Source organism: Vulpes vulpes, chromosome 14 (genome assembly GCF_048418805.1).
Source record: "Vulpes vulpes isolate BD-2025 chromosome 14, VulVul3, whole genome shotgun sequence".
Classification (NCBI taxonomy): Eukaryota; Metazoa; Chordata; class Mammalia; order Carnivora; family Canidae; genus Vulpes; species Vulpes vulpes.
Genome location: NC_132793.1, coordinates 78,737,178 through 78,756,004, shown reverse-complemented (window position 1 = coordinate 78,756,004; position 18,827 = coordinate 78,737,178). Strand labels below are relative to the sequence as shown.

At 41.1% G+C, this 18,827-nt stretch overlaps 2 protein-coding genes across 22 annotated transcripts in view; one reads left to right on the top strand and one right to left on the bottom strand.

The window, feature by feature from the left end:
* CERT1 (ceramide transporter 1) overlaps nt 1-8,509 on the bottom strand; it is a 111,500-nt gene extending 102,991 nt beyond the window's left edge. For all 4 annotated transcript variants that reach the window (XM_025998297.2, XM_025998298.2, XM_072736996.1 and 1 more), the window contains exons 1-2: nt 8,376-8,509; nt 2,963-3,097 (exon numbers count right to left, since the gene is read on the bottom strand). In XM_025998297.2, coding sequence (XP_025854082.1) covers nt 2,963-3,097; nt 8,376-8,471 — 231 coding nt within the window. In that variant the 5' untranslated portion in view covers nt 8,472-8,509. The remainder of the gene's footprint in view (nt 1-2,962; nt 3,098-8,375) is intronic.
* POLK (DNA polymerase kappa) overlaps nt 8,296-18,827 on the top strand; it is a 72,224-nt gene continuing 61,692 nt past the window's right edge. For 6 of the 18 annotated variants that reach the window (XM_072736995.1, XM_072736990.1, XM_072736986.1 and 3 more), the window contains exon 1: nt 9,077-9,165. The gene's annotated coding sequence lies outside the window, so the exon portion shown is untranslated. Of the gene's footprint in view, nt 8,546-9,035; nt 9,166-9,339; nt 9,771-9,903; nt 10,165-18,827 lie in introns of those variants that run through there. The other 12 variants (XM_072736987.1, XM_072736992.1, XM_072736994.1 and 9 more) reach the window with 10 other exon arrangements.

Genomic DNA, 18,827 nt, shown 5'->3' with positions numbered 1-18,827 from the left:
TTTTACTTGTTGCATATACCTTTCTCTTTCTGCCAGTTCAATATAGCAAAATCATGTACTTGATAAAAGGACAACTCCTTAAATTTCTCATTAGAGTTCCTTGTATAACAATTATTTACGGCACACTACTCATTTGGGAGATATCCAATTTGCTGAACATTATTCTGTACCATAATTTCTTACTATAATTCCACCTTAAAAACTTTTTGGATCTGATTAGTCTTTATTTGGCACTTTAAAAATTTTTTGTTTGGTTTTATAGTTTTCTTTAGTTTTGAACACTTCTCTCCTTTGCTTTTACAATCTCTATTAGCCTCTTTAATTTTGCCAGGATCTTCCAACTTCTCCTTCAACCCCTACTTACCTAAGAGTAATTTTTAATTTTTAAAAATCTAACAACATTTTCATTACCTTGCAGTTTTCCTTCTGAAAATATTAAATCATGAAACTGGTGGATATATCTCCAAATAGCCAACCTACAAGAATAATAGGAATTCCATTCATTTGGTAATTAAAGAAGTCCTACAGTTTCAGGTACACAAAGCCAGATACCTAAGGTGAGCTAGGACTAAAGACACTTGGCAAACCAATTCAAAAGACATTACTACTTTCGTTGTACCAAATACCTCTACCTACCTAATTCCCAAAACATCTTAGCTCAGTAAATGCAAAGAAACCACTTCTTTTATCTTCATGAAAAGATCATGAAATGCTCGTTGATGAAATATTAGTAATATAATTTTAAACATGCTACAAAGAAAAGGAATACACAAACCAAGTTAACAGAAGACCGGGCAAAAACAATCTCAAATACATGCAGGAATGCAATATATAATGAAGATGGCATTTGAAGCCAATAGAGAAAAGCTAAATTATTTAATTAATGGCTACAGAATACACAGTCATTTGGAAAACAATAAAAAGCTAAATTCCCACATCACTTCTTAGACTAACTCCTACAGGTATAAGAATTACATGTAAATTTTAGATGAAAACATAGCTATGTATTATAGTTTTTAAAGTGGTAAATAGTATCTAAACATAACTAAATGCAGAAGCCAGAAAGGAAAAGGTCAATAAGAGTATACAAAAATTTGGAGATCCCTGGGTGGCTCAGCGGTTTGGCGCCTGCCTTTGGCCCAGGGCGTGATCCTGGGGACCCCGGACCGAGTCCCGCATCAGGCTCCCTGCATGGAGCCTGCTTCTCCCTCTACCTGTGTCTCTGCCTCTGCCTCTCTCTCTCTCTCATGAATGAATGAATGAATGAATGAATGAATGAATGAATAAATAAATAAATAAATAAATAAATAAATAAATAAAAGAAAATAACATAACAGTACTCTAGGAATACTATTTAGTAAACAATAAAAATTTCATTCATCCCATTTTCACATCCACCAACAACATATTTTCAAAAGAGTCACACACAGTAACTAAAAAGCATCTGACGATATGCAAAAGGAAGGAAATGAAGAATCAAAGACACTTCAAGATTATAAAACATGTTCCTATCCACTATTCTGTCCTCTAGCATAATGATCTATCTCAAGGGAAATAAAACGCCCAAATACGAAACTATACACAAATTCAAGATGCACCATAATGTACAACATACAAGTCAAAAAAAATACTGAGCTTTTATGTTCAAACTTTCTTTAAAATTTTTTTAAATTAATATTTATTTAAAACTGATCTCAAAAATGGAGAGTAGAAGTTTCATTCTTAACACTTACAAACAATTCCTCTGCAAGTTTTTCCAACTCAATATTCAACTATGTGTTTTTCCAAACTCTGAATATACATGAGGGGCAGAATGTACAAAAAAAAAAAAAAAAGAGGAAAATACTGTAAGATTTTCCTCAAATGTGTAACATAAACTTATGTAACTCAGATTAAGAAATCAACACAGATTTAAAGTATACTTTTTACTTTTACAAGCAATATAATTTCTTTCGTAATGTGAATTCTCTATGACTGCATCAGTAAAATCTATGATTAGGTTTTAACATACCCATTTCTAGATTTTCAGTACAAGAGCACCCTAAACTGACCTCCATTTAACTGACCTGCTTTAGCCAACACCTTTTTTGTTCTTTCATTAAATATGCCATGGCACACTGAGTACTCTCAACTTGCATGCTATTTTTAGTATATTTAGCCACTTCTGATCCCACAGGTTATGGTTAACAAATCAGTTGGTGGTTCCCAACCCTGTTTATGCCAGTTTACCCGTGGCGGTCTTTACATAATTAATATTATGTACATCTACAGAATACAAGTGCAAAAAGAGGATTGTTTCTATGTAAACTAAACGGAATGCAAACTAAGTAGAAGGACTCAATAAAAGTGAGTCATTCTTTAAAAAGGTATTGAATTAGACAAAGGTGAAACATCTGTAAAATATTAAGGAAAACATAAAAAAGTCAGAAAAACCTATACTTAGGGTTTTTCAAAACTATCTTTAGCTTTTATTCCACTTTAGAGAAATCAAAACTGGAAACTGCAAATCATGCATCATGAACATAGTTTACAAGAACAACTTCTCTCAATTGCACATTCGAAGAGATGGTGTTAGCATTACATCAAAAAGTTGGCAATGAATACAGATTTATATATTTTAAGTTAAAGTTTTTAAATGTTAAGATACATGTTTTTTTTAGTTTTCTGCTTTAACTTTTTCGGTAACCTGCCAAATAACTGTTCTGATCTCATCAGATATGAAGTCTTCAAATACCTTTTTTCTCTGAATCTCGTAAGAGCTTACTTACTATAACTAAATACTGTCTTTATAAAATAATATCTAGCAATAAACACTCTAAAATAGCTTTATGAAAAGAAATACTGGACTCTATACTGCACAAAGGCAAAGATCTTTATCTCTCTTATTCACAGATCTGTCCCAAGTTCCTAGTACATAGCTGATGCTCAATAAATACTTGTTGAAGGAAGAAGAGGAACTTACTGTGATGACAGCCTTGCTAAGACAGATGGATCCTCTGCAGCCATACTCTGTCTCGTCTTCAGATTTGTAGTAACTCAGAGTATTATTTTTTAAAACTACCCAACGGTCCTGCCACCCATGAATGTAGTTTGTCCACTGGAGGTAAGGGGGGGCGGGGAGGGAAAAAAAAAGGAAAAAATATAAAAGTCAGTATTTTAGAAATCCAAACTTTCTGAAACAGCTATCAATCTAATTTTAAAACCAAAATGTGGAAAGTTCTAACTTAATTATAAACAGTAAAAATGATTATAAAAAATGAGAAGCTGAGATTTTCTAGATTGTATAATTTTCAGTTTTTACAAAATAATACATTTTCTCCCTTTATCAATTGAGGAATAAAACAGGAGATTTCAGTTAAAAATTCTGCTAAAAATTCTGCTTTTTCTTTGTGTGTGTTCACTCTCTTCTCCTCACCAACTTCATGACACTTAGATTGTTTTGGTCCCTGCCATAATTAACATATTCAATAGGAAAGTAAGTTTGCTTATATAGCCTCTCATTCTCTAAGGCAGGTATTGCATGAAGCTTTGAAAACAATAGAAGTATGAAGCTAATCATGGCAAAATTTTACTTTTAAGTTGTTCCTATATAAACACATATTTTTAACTACATCCAAGCAAAAATACTAGACCCTTAATGTTTAGTAAGTCTACATCAACTTTACTTTTTACTCCTCAGAACTCAATACTACAAAAACAAACAAAAAAACAAAAACAAACAAAAAAAAGAATTCAATACTATATATTTAAAAGTTAATACATTTTCCAAGTTTCTCTTAAGATCTATTTTTTAAATCCAAGAGTAACTACATAACTATAAAAAAAATGGTTTTCAAAAACATACTTGGATTATCAGTTTCTAGTGCCTATAAATGGTTTCTGTGTTGCTGAAGTCTTGTTACACATTGCAGATCACAATCAATTAACTTGCAAAGGCAGAAATGTAACCTCTATTGGAATTCTTGATTTCACATATTTTTATGCTCTTGGGGTTTTATGTATGTATAGACAATTCCAAAAACTATCTAATTCCAACATTATCTGCCAAAAACTAATTCAAAATGGATTTTCAAAAATATACTGCACTGGCTCATGCTCTGTACCCATTGAGAAATCTTTACTTTTCTATTCCCTACTCAGCACGTTTAAGACAGTTCAGCTCTCAAATCTTCAAAGACCCATCATTACAACCCCTCCTTGAGAGCTCATCCATGCTGGCAATTTAACTTTCTTTTCTAAGAGCGCACTAATCACCATTTCCTTCCTTCCTTCCTTCCTTCCTTCCTTCCTTCCTTCCTTCCTTCTTTCTCTTTCTTTCTTTCTTTCTTTCTTTCTTTCTTTCACAAGATTTTATTTATTTATTTGAGAGAAAGATACAGAGATACTGACTGAGAGAGCACAAGAGTAGGGGAGAGGGAGAAACAGGCTCCCCACTGGGCAGGGAGGCCCATGTGGGACTCCACCCCAGGACCGGGGCTCCATCGCAGGACACCGGGGTTCATGACCGGAGCCGAAGGCAGAGGCTCAACTGACTGAGCACCCAGGTGCCCCCATTTCCTTATTTCTAACTCCCTTAACTTACCACCACTTACACCTTGACTCAAACAATGATGGTTACATATAAAACTGAATTCATCTCCTCCTCTAAGGTGTACTTGGCTCCCTATGTTCCTATTTCTTTTGCTATACTGGTATTTCTGCAGTCATTCAGATTCAGACCTGGCTGAGTGTTCCTGTATTGTATGGACAAAGTAGTTAGTGCATACAAAATCAGATAAGACTCTCAAAAACATCAAACCATCCTTCACAAGAGAAAACGCCATTAGTTATTTAACTTTTCCAAGCTTTACTTTCTTTGTCATTTGAATGGCTGAAAAACAATCATGAATACTTCTACTATATTTATAAAAGATACTGTTCCTTTCAATCTTTATAGCCTGTCATCAACTCCTATTCATCTTTCCTTCATATTAAGCCCTTAAATTTGGCTGTTCTCTATTTTCAATTAATCCAATCAAATTATCAGGTTACTAGACTACTGAGAAGGCTTAACAACCTTACCTCTAGTATCTTCTGCATTTTCTTTCATAATTTACATAATCTTATTTACTTATTAAGCACATCGGCTTACTTATCTTACATAGTAATCTCACTGAATCTCTAGCTCCAAAATTTACAGGGACAATTCCTCATTGCCAGTAACACAAACTGCTCGGATCTCCGTATCTTAATCCTATCTCGTTTCCAATTACTGCCCCTCAGAGGGCTAGTAACTGTGTGACTGTGGTCAAGTGACTTATTCTCTGTTTCTCTGTCAAACTCCAAGTTTTAAAGTTGTCAAGATTAAACAAGGATAGATTTAGAACACTGCCAGGCACATAGTATTTTCTCAGTTGAGGACAGAGTTATGCAGAACTAATGAAGTTTAACCTTCAGTTGCAGTTCACTAGAACAGACCTCTTGCAAAGTGATAGAATGGGTCCCGACAATTGTGTCTATAATTTTATATATATTTTTAAAGATTTTATTTATTCATGAGAGACAGAGAGAGAAAGAGAGACAGAGGCAGAGACACAGGTAGAGGGAGAAGCAGGCTCCATGTAGGGAGCCCGATGCGAGACCTGATCCCGGGACCCCAGGATCACTCCCTGGGCCGAAAGGGAGGCAGGCACTCAACTGCTGAGCCACCCAGGCGTTCCCATATTTTTTTTCTTATAGAGGACCCAATAAGTTACATAAACTTCCAGACCTTTATTCAGTAAATGTTAGCTTCTCCTAGAAGGCAGATTTTTGCCTTTCTCATAACATTCCCTCTATTCCCTCTATCTAACAGAGATAAGGCAATATGCTAAACACAGAAGCAGAATCAAAGATTTCTGTTCCCAATAGTCCAGCAAGCATAATTTCAAAAGGAAAACAATACATTTAGAGTAAGATTCAGAACAAGTTACGAATAAAATACTATGGGAACTTAAAGGAAGGCACTATGGAATGATTGGCAAAATAAGAAAAGGCTTCACAGTAAGAATAGTGTTTTAAATAAACTTTAAAGATGGGGGCACCTGGGTGGCTCAGTTTGTTAAGCAGCTGCCTTAGGTTCAGGTCATGATTCCAGGATCCTGGGATGGAACATCACGTCAGGCTCCCTGCTCAGTGTGGAGTTTGCTTCTCCCTCTCCCTCTGCCACTCCCCCTGCTCATGTGCTCTCTCTCGCTCTCTCAAATAAATATATAATACCTTAAAAAAAAAGAAAAAGAACTCTAAAGACAGAATTTCAGCTAACAGGTGTGCGGAGAAATACAAGATAAGGTAAACCTTGAAGGATGGAGAGAATCCACAAGAAGCTTGTTGAGATTTATTTTATCCAGATTTAGTTGTTCTCAAGTCCCACCAAGGCATGACTCTTCCCATCAATATCCATCCTGATATTTGCTATCAATCACCTAGAATTATTGTCTATCCAGAACTTGTGGAACTTACATGCTTAAGAAGTGATTCCACGGAAAATATGCTTCATAGGTATTTCCATGTATTGTAAATTACCATATAGGAAAAAACAACTTTCCTTTTTTTGGACCGGTATATTTCTAGTAAGTTTATCACCTCCCCCCATTCCAAATTCAGTCTGTTTTGGACGGGCAGAAACAAAACACATTAGTACTGAGACTTATCTACATTAATTGAAGAAAAAGAACAGAGGCTGAGTTTTAACTCTTGTATAAATTACCAGGTGAATACAAACAGATCAAAATATATATGTACTTTAAATTTTAAAACATGGATTCAATATAAAATATTCTTGATTAAAAAGCTTCCAGAAATCATTATGTATAACAATGCACTGTTAAATTTCAGGGAAATTTCCTTCATTGCTGTTAACAAAATACCAAAAACTATTCCTGTTAATTCTATGTATGCAGCAACATAAAAGTTATTCAACCATCATAGAATCGATCAAAAAGTACATTTCTTGACATTTAAATATCAAGGAGATGATTTTCCATACTTTGTCACAGAACATTGTCTCTACTATACTGCTCTTCAAACCCTGAATACTCAGGGTACTGAGGACTCTTTCCACTAGTCACCCCTCAACCCTCCAAAATAGTAATATCAAGTAGGTCAAAAGGTCAGCCTATTTTGTAAAATACTCAGCACCACCAGAGTACTAATTTGTATGTTTACTTCTCATTTAATGAGAAAAGTGATCGATCAGTCTATCAGAATTGAGAAGCAAAGAACACACTTGAAATTCCACCTGAAAACGTATACCTACGACACAAAGTGTTCAACACAGACTCCAAAACTACAAGACACATTTAATCTAAAGGAACCCGAGGGAGCTTCGACCTTCGCTTTACGGAAAGCCTTTCACTGCAATTCCAATGATCCCAGTATCAACACACATCATGATTCTTCTGTGTAAATAAACGTTAACACTCGCAGATCTTGGTTGTGGCACTTATGTTTTACCTAACTAACGCCTTTCTCACCAGCCCTGAATAGATAACAGGAAAACCTAATATGAAACAACTCCGCAATAAAGATCCAAATGCTTAGCCAAAGTACATGTACTGGAAGCAGGGTGGTTTCTTAATAGCCAGTGGCTGCACATGATCTCGAATCTTATGACCAGCTTGCTGAAGGACTGGCCATTTCTAAAAATCTAACAGAAAGGAACAAGGAAGTAAAAAAGGGGAATGTGGAATCCTCTCTTAGCTAAAACTCTAAACGAACAAGCCCCAAACCATGTACTATCAAAAGAAATAAATCACCCATCTTCTCTTAAAAAAGGGCCTCATCCATTTTAACTAATTAGCCTTCACAGCCAGTCCTACAACTATGTGCTTTGCTAAAATTTTGAAAAAGGGTGGTTTTTTTTAAACCATCAGGAAAGGTAAGAAGGGTTTTCCTCACTCTGGCCCTGTGACGGCAAGAATATTTTATTATTAACAGCGCTCTTCTTCCTGGACTAAAGGTCAGCCTCTGCTCCGATCTGTTCCTGTTACCGTGAATGTTTCTTGTACCCGTCACGTGCCAAGCCAACAGCTCTCTTTTGAACTGGGGGAAAGACTGCGGAGAGCAGCACCGAAGTGTCCCTGAGACCCCTCCCCACCGCCGGCGGGCAAGCTCCCACAGCGCTGCCGCCCAGCCCGGTTCCCGCGCCCGACGGACGTGCCGAGTCCAGCTCCCGAGCCGAAGCCTCCCCAGCGCTCGCCGCGGCCACCGAGCCCCTCCTCCGCGCACCCGCGCATCCGCACCCCCGCACCCCGGGGCAGCCCGGCCCCACCCCACGCCCTCGGCGCCGCGCCGCGCCTCGCCTCGCGGCAGGTGAGGGCTGAGCCGCTGGCCCCCGGACCTCGCGGGCGGCTCACCTTGCTGAGGACTCCGCAGCGCTCCACGGGCGGCCCGGACTCCGTCTCCGGATCCTCCTCCGAGCCCGACGAGTTCCAGCTCTGGTTATCCGACATGGAGGCGCGACAGCCGAGCGGGAGACCAGCCCCCGCTCCCCGAGCCGCGCCGGAGGAAGCGCCCAGGAGCCGGGGTGAGGGCCCGGGGGGCGGGGAAGGGAGGAGTGCCCGCTCCGGCGCGGGGGGGGGCCGCAGGGGGCACGAAGTCCGGCCGCCGGGTCGCCGCCGCCGCGCCTGACACCGAGCGGACCGGGGAAGGAGGACGAGCGGCGAGGGAAGCCTGCCCTTCCAGCCGTCGGCCGCCGCCGTGGCCCCTGCGCTGCGCCCGGCGCCACCACCCGAACGCAGCCCCTTCGGTACCGGCCTCCAACAGAAAAGGAACAGGAAAGACGGGAAGAGAAAGCCCAGCCAGAGCCCCGCTCCGCTCACACCTCCGCTGCGGCCGCCATCTTCCTGCCTGGCCCACTATTTACCCACCCCTCCCCTGTCCCCTCCCCTCCGTCCTCCCCTGCTCCCCCGCCCCGTCCCCGTCCCCCTCCCCCGCCCCCTCCGACGTCTGACGGAGCACGCCGAGGGCCGGCGGTCCCCTCCCGCACCCTACCTCGGGTTCCCCCCGGGGACGCAGGGCGGAGAGGCGGGCGGAGCGGACAAGGGAGGAGGGACGGGGCCCCCGCCCCGCTGCATTCTGGGAGGGGCGCTGCAGCGTGGGGCGCGCGGCCTTCTGGGAGTTGTAGTCGCGATCCTGAGGCCACCGGTGAGTGTTGGCGTCCCGAAGGCTGTCGCCTGGGGGACCGGTCCAGTGGCGGGTGGGCTTCGTCTACCGGTTGTGTGATCCGTCCCCGCGGCCGCGCTTCTTGTCTCTGCCTGGCGTGTTTATGACGAAGCCGCGCCGGCTGGGGGGGAGGGGGGACCCGGGCCCGCCCTCCGCGGCCGCCTGCTGAGGCCCGGGAACGCCGCGCGGCTTCCTGGGGTGCGGGCGGGCTCCGCCGCGCCGGGCGGGTCTGCGACCTCGCTGGTGACCCGGCCGCCCCCCGCCGAAAGTCTCCTATCTCGCGCCTCACACTCGGCGCGTGCCGCGCCTCACCGGGGCAAGCGCTTTGCATTTGTTAGATTCCGAGCGTTCATTTTGTGGAGAGTAATTTTGAAGATATCAGAGAATAAACGACGTTTAAAGAGTTTTTAAAGTAAAGTGAGAATGTGAAATGGTAGCCTGGGGTTTGCTCCACGTTGTGGGCCAAAACGCCCCCGAAGCCCGGTTGCCAACTCCACGGCTCTGAGGGTGGCCGGGCCGCGGGGGGAGCCTGAGGTGCCGAGTGACCCGAGAAGAGATGAGGCGATGGGCGCAAGGCCCAGTAGTCGGTGCGTAAACGATAGGGACGATTTTTATTGTGAGGCATGTAATTTTGTGACTTCAGTTCTTGTTTGCTTCTTTCACCTCTTGTCGATTTCCTAATAATCGCCAACCACAAAATTCGTTATTAAACGTGAGAAGCAGTACCCGCATCCTGCAGTGGCTGGAAAACGACTGAAATTTTTGAGAATGGAGAAGGCAATGTGGCCAGAAGTGTGACTCCTAGCGACAGAGGCCGCCCTAACTGGGATCCAGGAAAAACCGGAATGAGAAGTGCCTGTGATTGATGTCCTTTCGTTCCCCTAGATCGAGGCTTAGAGATGCTGAATCCGCCGTAAATATATTACAGATCACTTTCCCGTTGTGAAATCAAGTAGTAATTCATAATTGAAAGTCATTCAGGTGAATAAAACCTTGAAATAATGCTTTTGAAAATACTTTGACAGCATGTTAACACCTAACCCCAAGGTTGTCATTCAAAAGAGATAAAAGAAAAAAATCCACTTAGGATATTTTCCTTATTGAATTACTAAAATTATGCCTTTAGAATTTTCAATACTGTAACAAGTTTTATTTTCCCTTTGATTACCTTATATGGTTAAATTTAATGTTTGATTCTTTGAGCTCTAGGTTTTAAAGGACATTAACCTTAAGGAAATGATTGTGAATTGTTGAGAAATCCACTTAATAATGCGATTTAGCATCCGGGGAGCATAGTATATGTTTATATCGAAAACGGACTTTCTGTTGCCTTCTCTTTCTCTGCATTTCTAAGTTGTGTGTGGGTGCAGCCACCAGCACTTCTATCTCTGAGGTTTCCACTTTGTAGGAAATTGCTTCCCTGTAGTGGTCTGTTTTTAACTAGGGTTGAGGGAGGAGGCATTCTGAGAAAGAAATCATTTAATATATATGAAAATCCCATGATAAATGTTTAAATGGATGCATTATTTTGTTCCACTACAATGTGAGTTCCATAGGGGCAAGAATTTTAAATTTTTTTCATCCATTTTTTCCATCATTTTTTTCTATCCTTAGTCCCTATGTGCTCAGTGCTTAGGAAGTATTCGATATCATTCATGTATTATAGTCTTTCAGTTAATAATTTAACAAATATACTCTATGCAGGTTACTATGCCAATTACTGGGTGATTTTAAGACAGTAAAAAGTAAAAAGGGGGCACAGGGGAGCTCTGCCTTGGAGGAGATTATAATAGAAAATAACGTAAGGAAGGTACACATGTAACTTTAATAGCTTAACTAGGGTTTGAAAGAAGGTAACCTTTATTCCTACCACCTGAAAGTGACAAAGCCTTTTCTCTTTACTCTGTTATCTAATCCTGGATCTTTGTAGGCCACTTGCCCCAGGTCTTTTTTTTTTTAAGATTTATTTATTTATTCATTCATTCATTCATGATAGACACACAGAGAGGTAGAGACACAGGCAGAGGGAGAAGCAGGCTCCACGCTGGGAGCCCGACACGGGACTCGATCCCGGGACTTGATCCCGGGACTCCAGGATGGCGCCCTGGGCCAAAGGCAGGCGCCAAACCGCTGAGCCACCCAGGGATCCCCACCCCAGGTCTTCTTAGTTAAAACAATGGCTTTGGGGATTTTTTTAAAAAGAGGACTGTCCTTGTTTGCTGATCTCTTTCCACCAAGTTATATAAACTATTCAAAATAATATAAAATGATCGTTTTATATGACTTATCACTGTGACGTTCAGCATGTCATGAAAATGAAGTTCGGAAAAAAACATAAAAGCTACTCTTCAGTCTCTTTGCCTTTTCCGATTTAACTGGTACTGCTTCCCCCTTTGGATGCATTTTCCACCCCCTACCCCCACCCCCCACCCCCATTTTGAATACTAATCAATGATATTATCTTCTCTCAATATTCCTGTGAGGCCTGTTCAAGAATTGCCACTATGGGGATTCATGTTAGTTCAGAGTGAGCAAGCAGATAGTCCCTGGGTGTAAATCATAGCTGGCTTCATCCTTAATAATCATATGAATTTGGATGTGTGTTTAATAAATACTAATTTAATAAATAGCATTATTAGTTTAGTCACTTTTTATTATATATATCCCAACTATTGTGCTGCCAAATGGATATTTGTGAATGGATATTTGCATAAGTATATAAAAATGGATATTCATTTGTATAGTGGTGAGTGCATCTATGTTCATGTCTGAACATGTAAACACTAGTTTCAGAAATGTAAAAGGCTACAAGAAACTTGCATGTTTTCATCTTTTGTGACATTATACATAATTATTATAAAATATCCTTGCAGGTGTATTCACAAAAGTGGATATACTATGTGTGTAAAGTGAATATAGGAATATTGAGATGATTGCTCCCCTTAGTCTGTTAATCTTTTATGTTGGTGCAAAAAAAGATTGTATTTTACCTATCTAGATCAACATCGGGCATGTGTATCTTCCAAATTAATGGTTTTCAGTTACACTTAGGTCTTAACACGTATATTCATATGTAGTATAAGCAACCCAAGCATACTAGTCTATGAATGAACTTTATTTTTTTTATAAATATATTTTTTTCAATTTTTATTTATTTATGATAGTCACACAGAGACAGAGAGAGAGAGAGAGAGAGAGAGAGAGGCAGAGACATAGGCAGAGGGAGAAGCAGGCTCCATGCACTGGGAGCCCGATGTGGGATTCGATCCCGGGTCTCCAGGATCGCGCCCTGGGCCAAAGGCAGGCGCCAAACTGCTGCGCCACCCAGGGATCCCTATGAATGAACTTTATAGGATTGTCAATTTTCTGAAAGAAAAAGGTTAGCAATTCAGCTAGCGAACTCGAGTTTATTCAAGAATGGCAATTCGGGACAAACCAACCATGGTGAACCATAGGCAAGTCCAGAGAACAGAAGAGAGCTTCCGTTTAGAGAGGAAAAGAGGAAGTTGGGAGAGGTTATTTTGGACAAAAGTTCATTGGAGGTAAATGACAGCTGAAGTGGTGGTGGCTTCTCATTGGTTGTAAGCAAGGGCAGCTGGCTATTGGCACCAAAAAGCCATCTTCTTTCTTCCTGCTGGACTATGCAAGCTGAGTGATAAGTTTGTGAGAGCCCTCCTTTCATGGCTCTCCCACTCCAGTTTTACTTCAGGTTTCCCTAATATATTTTCACATTAACTTGCTTTGATAAAGATCTTTCTTTAAAGCGGTACTGATCAAGAGTTGAGGTCATCTGTTCCTTATTAGAATCATTTTTGTCCCTTGGTGCCAGCCAGGACCTTTTCTGGGTGTCGTGTCCCATGTTGGACAGAAGTGCACAGGTTGGAAACCATTGAGAGGATAAGATAGAGAACTCTTTAGGCATTTCCCATCGAAAGTCTATCTTATGATTTCAAGTGTTGGAGATCATCTTGAAATATTGTGCCAGTATTACCCTTTGGAGTACACCATTTCTACAAAGGTTTGATAGGCAACAGATACAAACCCTAAAAATTAGTATACGAAATAAGTGGAGAAGGATAATGACCCTGTTTGTGTAGTACTGCTAAACCAGGAGCCCAAGCCCAAAGATAAGCAGCCTAAGAGATCAGAAGACCATAGATTGTCAGGTGGACAATCTGCAGGCGGAATTTGTTGTAGTCAATATAATTGTTCCCTAATTTTATAAATTTGGGGTTTTCTACTGCTTCAGAGGAAGCAGTTATCTATATGCAACAGGTGGTGTTTGCTATTGCATAAACATCTTGTTCAGCACGTAGGTAATTAAGGGCTATGTGACTATCCAAAACTACTTTAGCCAGTGAGACAAGTGATCATTGTTGGACTGCTATTGCCTCGGTGCTGGAATCAGCGAGTTTTCCCAGTTCCAGAGAGTGTTTCCTTATCATCCCCTGACATGAACACCCACCAGTGGAATAAGTGCCCTTATGATGGAGACAAATCCAGAGTAATGTATACCTCCTGGGAGTTCCCATTTAAGCTGGCAATAAAGATTTGATGGGGAAGACCAATGGGAGGACTAATGAAAGGCTTCAGATTTATTATGGATCCACGGGCCAAGTTAGAAATCATAGTATGTGTCGGCCTCCAGCCTGCCAGCTGTATAAACACTCATTGGCCCATTGAATAGCGCACTTGCTGCACAGATAAAACCAGGTGGTGCACATAAGACTCCTGCAAGGGTTTGATTATTAATGGTGCTGTTAGTTGGGATTATTCAATTGACCCTTTGACCAAGTGTCAGTGGTGTTTGGGGAATAATTAGGGAGAATTTATTCTGTTCTGTGGACTTTATTCTTGAAGGGTGTATAGAGGGGGCTTGTTTTGTTACAGTGACCTAAAGTAGTAGAGCAAAAAGGGAACCATATAGGTAGAATAAATATGGTTGGTTGCATTGAGAGTTATGGTAGGAGAGAGCTCAAAGTATAGGAAAACCTGGTTATAGAAGTTTGAATGTAAGAAATATCTGGAGGGATATGGGTATAGTTAGTGGTCACATTGGAGATGATGAAAATGTTTGCTATGGGAAGACTAAAGGGTTGCAACTCCTGTAGACCGATCCAACAATCAATAAGGTTTTGTCAAGGGATTGGGAAATTCAAATGAGGATAGACAAGGAGAAAAATGAAATAAGAAAAAGCAGAAAGAAGAAAATATACAGGCCTGATCCTGTCATCTTAGGGAAGCTGTCTGCTTCAATGCCCTGTGCTCTATTTCCTGGAAATCTTTATTTTGAGGTCAGTAGTTGATAAGCAGTTCCAATCAGGGTTTTGGAGCTTTCTTTAGATGAGACACATGAATCCAAGGAGTTAACTTTTGGAGTTTAGTGATCCAAGGATTGTTCCAGAACACTTGATGAGGGCCTCTCCAATGTGGTTGAAGAGAGTCTTTTTGGAGATATCTTTTCGAAGAAATGAAATCCCTAGGTTGCAGTGTGTAGTTTGAGGGCTTCATCTCCCAGGAGTGTACTGTGAAAAGATTGGCCTACTAGAGGATCCCTGGGTGGCTCAGCGGTTTGGTGCCTGCCTTTGGCCCAGGGCGCAATCCTGGAGTCCCGGGATCAAGTCCTGCGTCAGGCTCCTGGCATGGAGCCTGCTTCTCCCTCCTCCTGTATCTCTGCCTCTCTTTCTCTCTATGTCTATCATAAATAAATAAATAAATCTTTAAAAAAAAAAAAAAAAAGAAGATTGGCCTACTAGAGCATGATTATTTTTGAGGGATGTAATTAGGCCTTTGCAATACTGGAGTATATCTTTTTATTAGATGCAGGTCAAAAGAAGTGGAAGCTAGAGCATCCAGTCATTCTTTCAAAGGTGAGGGACACCTGGGTGGCTCAGTGGTTGAGCATCTGCCTTTGGCTCTGGGCATGATCCTGGAGCCCCGGATCGAGTCCCGTGTCTGGCTCCCTGCATAGAGCCTGCTTCTCCCTCTGCCTCTGTTTCTGCCTCCGTGTGTGTGTGTGTGTGTGTGTGTGTGTGTGTGTGTGTCTCTCATGAATAAGTAAAATCTTTTTAAAAAGAAAGTTTAAAATTATCTCAAAGGAAAAAAAATAAAATTATCTCGGGGATACCTGGGTGGCTCAGCCGTTGAGCATCTGCCTTTGGTTCAGGGTGTGATCCTGGATTTCTGGGATCGGGCTCCCTTCAAGGAGCCTGCTTCTCCCTCTGCCTGTGTCTCTGCCTCTCTGTGTGTGTGTCTCTCATGAATAAATAAGTAAAATCTTTAAAAATAAAAAAAATAAAATTATCTCAAAGGTGACAGTATATGAATTCTAAAGGAGCGGATCTGAGATTTAGGACTATCAGCGATACTTTTGGCCAAGAGTTTCCACAGATTTGCCAGTTGAGTTTTGATGATGCTGTTTGCTGGTTTGACTAGTTCTAAACACTGAGGATGGTAGCAGTGGAAATGCTGTAGAACTGCCCAAACAGGACAGACTTGCTGTAATATTTGACCAGCACAATGGGTTCCCCAGACACTATGGAGCTCAGGGTGGATTCTCCAGATAGGGATTTTTTTTTTTTCAATAGGATTTTAGCTATTGAAGAAGCAGTAGCTTGTCTATGTAAAAAGGCTTCAAACCAGTGGGAAAATATTACCAAGACATACTTGTGTTCATGAGATGGGGAGCTGAATAGAGACCATTTAGGAGACCTCAAATGGTCCTTTGGGCAATTTAAAGTGCCCAGGAGCAGTGTCAACAAATTTTTTGAATTGTATTTTTGGTGAGGACAACTTGCTATTGCTGGACAAAGGGGAAATCTTTCTTCCAACTGGACTATGCAAGCTTTGACAAGTGGTATGTGTGTGATAGTCCTCCCTTCATGGCTTCCCAAGTTTGAATTAGGCTTCCTTAACACATTTTCACAGGACTTACCAGATTTTTTGAATAATAGGACAAACTTTTGCACTTAGAAAAAAAGACCAAAGCCAGTCATAAAATCTAGTTAAATAAAAACTTTGTAGTTAATCTGATGAGATTATGTACATTCTTTACATATGAATGATCCCACAGCCAGATCGCTGCAAAATTTCTCTCTCCTTTTTGCATATGCTGGTACTATGTTCTTTCTCATTTCTCCCCTTCTCCTGCATTACTTTGTGTATTACTATTGTCTGTTAATATTTTGCGTTTTCTATTCCTTGTCTGCCATAGCAGTCATTTACAGCAGTGATGGGGGAAGCAGAGGAAGGAGTAGATGAGAAATAGTGAGAAGCTGGGAGAATAATAATTTGGAATGGAACCTCCCATCCTGTTTTAATTGACTCATAGGTGCAAAGAAGGGAAGCTTCTGCTATTCCTATTCTTAATTCTTACTTCAGCTCTGTTTCCTGCCTCAGTATCCCAAAAGCCTCTAATCCTTTCACATTTTTTCAGGCCCTGTGATTGCTCTTTGTTTCCTGGTCTCAAATCTAGGCTTGATGTCTTCTTCCTACATCTTAATCTCATATTTTTGTTTTCTGCCAAGGGGAGTAATTATGATTCTAAATGATGAGTGACATTGTTAGGTTAATCCTCTTACAGAGATGGATATTTAAGTAAGCACTGCCAATAATTATTTTCCTTTCTTTTTTCCTTCTTCTGTTTTCTAACCACCCACACTCCATTTGGATCAAAACATTTTTATTAACATCAATTTTTATTATAGTGTGCTTATACCACTAGGTCTTATTCTGTTACTCTGATTCCTAAGGTGACTTTGCATATATGTCTTGGATTCCCTTGTGTATTGATTTTTAACATTTTTAACTCAAAGACAACTGGATGGGGTGGGGAGAGGGATTCATTGATACCTTAATCCACTGCGTGCAGTTACTTTTGTGTGTGTGTGATCAAGTCTTGTTTATTATTTTTATTATTTTTTTAAGATTTTATTTATTCATGAGAGAGAGAGAGAGAGAGGCAGAGACACAAGCAGAGGGAGAAGCAGGCTCCATTCAGGGAGCCCGACGCGGGACTCAAACCGGGGTCTCCAGGATCATGCCCTGGGCCGAAGGCAGGCGCTCAACCGCTGAGCCACCCAGGGATCCCACAAGTCCTGTTCATTTTAGAAGCATAAACAGTAGAACTAGGAAGGAGTGATGAAAATGAGAACCAGTCCCCCTGACAGAGCTGGATCCAGCACAGGCTCCCTGTGTGTGTGATCAAGGCCAACCCAGCGGCCTCCATCAGCCTTCACCTGACGGGACATTATGGGCAGAAGTGAATGTACTATGAGGGTGGGGTAAAATTGGCTCTGGGTTTGCTCTGAACCAGGTGAAAAAGAAGTCCAGAGGTGCCACAGCACCCTTGGCTGAGAGCACCCCAGGCTGGCTCTATCCACGCCTGAGGCAAAGTCGTGCTCTGGAGGGGAAACCATGGTGCTTTCTGGTCACCAGGAAGGCCCCAGATGTTCAAAGCAAGCCACAGTGAGGGCTCTCCCCCCACCACCCACCGCCACCCCCACCCCCACCCCCACCCCCGCCTGTGAGCACCACAGGGTGCATCCCATGCATCCGATAGAAAGTTCTAACATTTGGCAGTCAGACAGTGATTTCAGAAACAGAATTTCAAAGGGCATGTTTTATCTGGTTTCCTGTTGTATAGAAGAGAGGCAAGCCAGGCATGTTCCAAGCAGAAATATTCTTTGTTGTTGTTGGATAAAATTGAAATTTTATTCCATTATCTTTTATTTACATCTGTTGGTTTTGTGGGATAAAAACTTGTCGGGTAGTTGGTATTTTATAGATTTCACTATAACAGTAAAAAATCCTTTAGTCTAAAAAGTACACAGTACACATCTATAATAGATGAACAGTGCTATTAATACCTACTCTCTGCATGTACACATTTTCTTTCTGTTTTTTACCCTCAAGCTTTTGAGTCTCTAAATTTTAAGCTCTTTAACTGTTATTTTGAGAAATTCATTAGTATCTTACAGTACTACTATATAAGCAGTATGGTATTTTTAAATATTGGTAGGATCCTCATAATGGCTATTTTGTAAATGTGTTTTGCTTCCTGTTTTTCTCCCCAGCCCTTTCATTTGTTTCACTTTTACTGTAATTTCAGATCTTCTTCTCCTTACTCAAGTAAGCTGAAAAATACTGTTACAGAACTATACATATTGTTATGGTGATACAGTTTATGAATATAGTTTATCTTCATCCTTGCATTTATTTTTTTAAAGAGTTTTTATTCATTTATTCATGAGAGACACACAGAGAGAGAGAGAGAGAGAGAGAGACACAGAGACCCAGGCAGAGGGAGAAGCAGGCTCCATGCAGGGAGCCCAATGTGGGACTCTGTTCCGGGTCTCCAGGATCAGGCCCTGGGCCAAAGGCGGCGCTAAACCGCTGAGCCACCCGGGCTGCCCTTCATCTTCGCATTTAAAGTATTTATTAAGACTTGCTATATGATGGTCCTGACTGGGGTGCTATAAAAATAAGAGATATATACCACATGTCCCACAGATTCATTGCTTTTTAGCATTTTACTGTCTAGGAATACAGGCAATAATTAAGTGTATAAAGATATTGTATGTTTTTAATAGTGTCAGTATTATTATTAAAGAACAAGTAATTACGATTTAAATTGTCACATGACA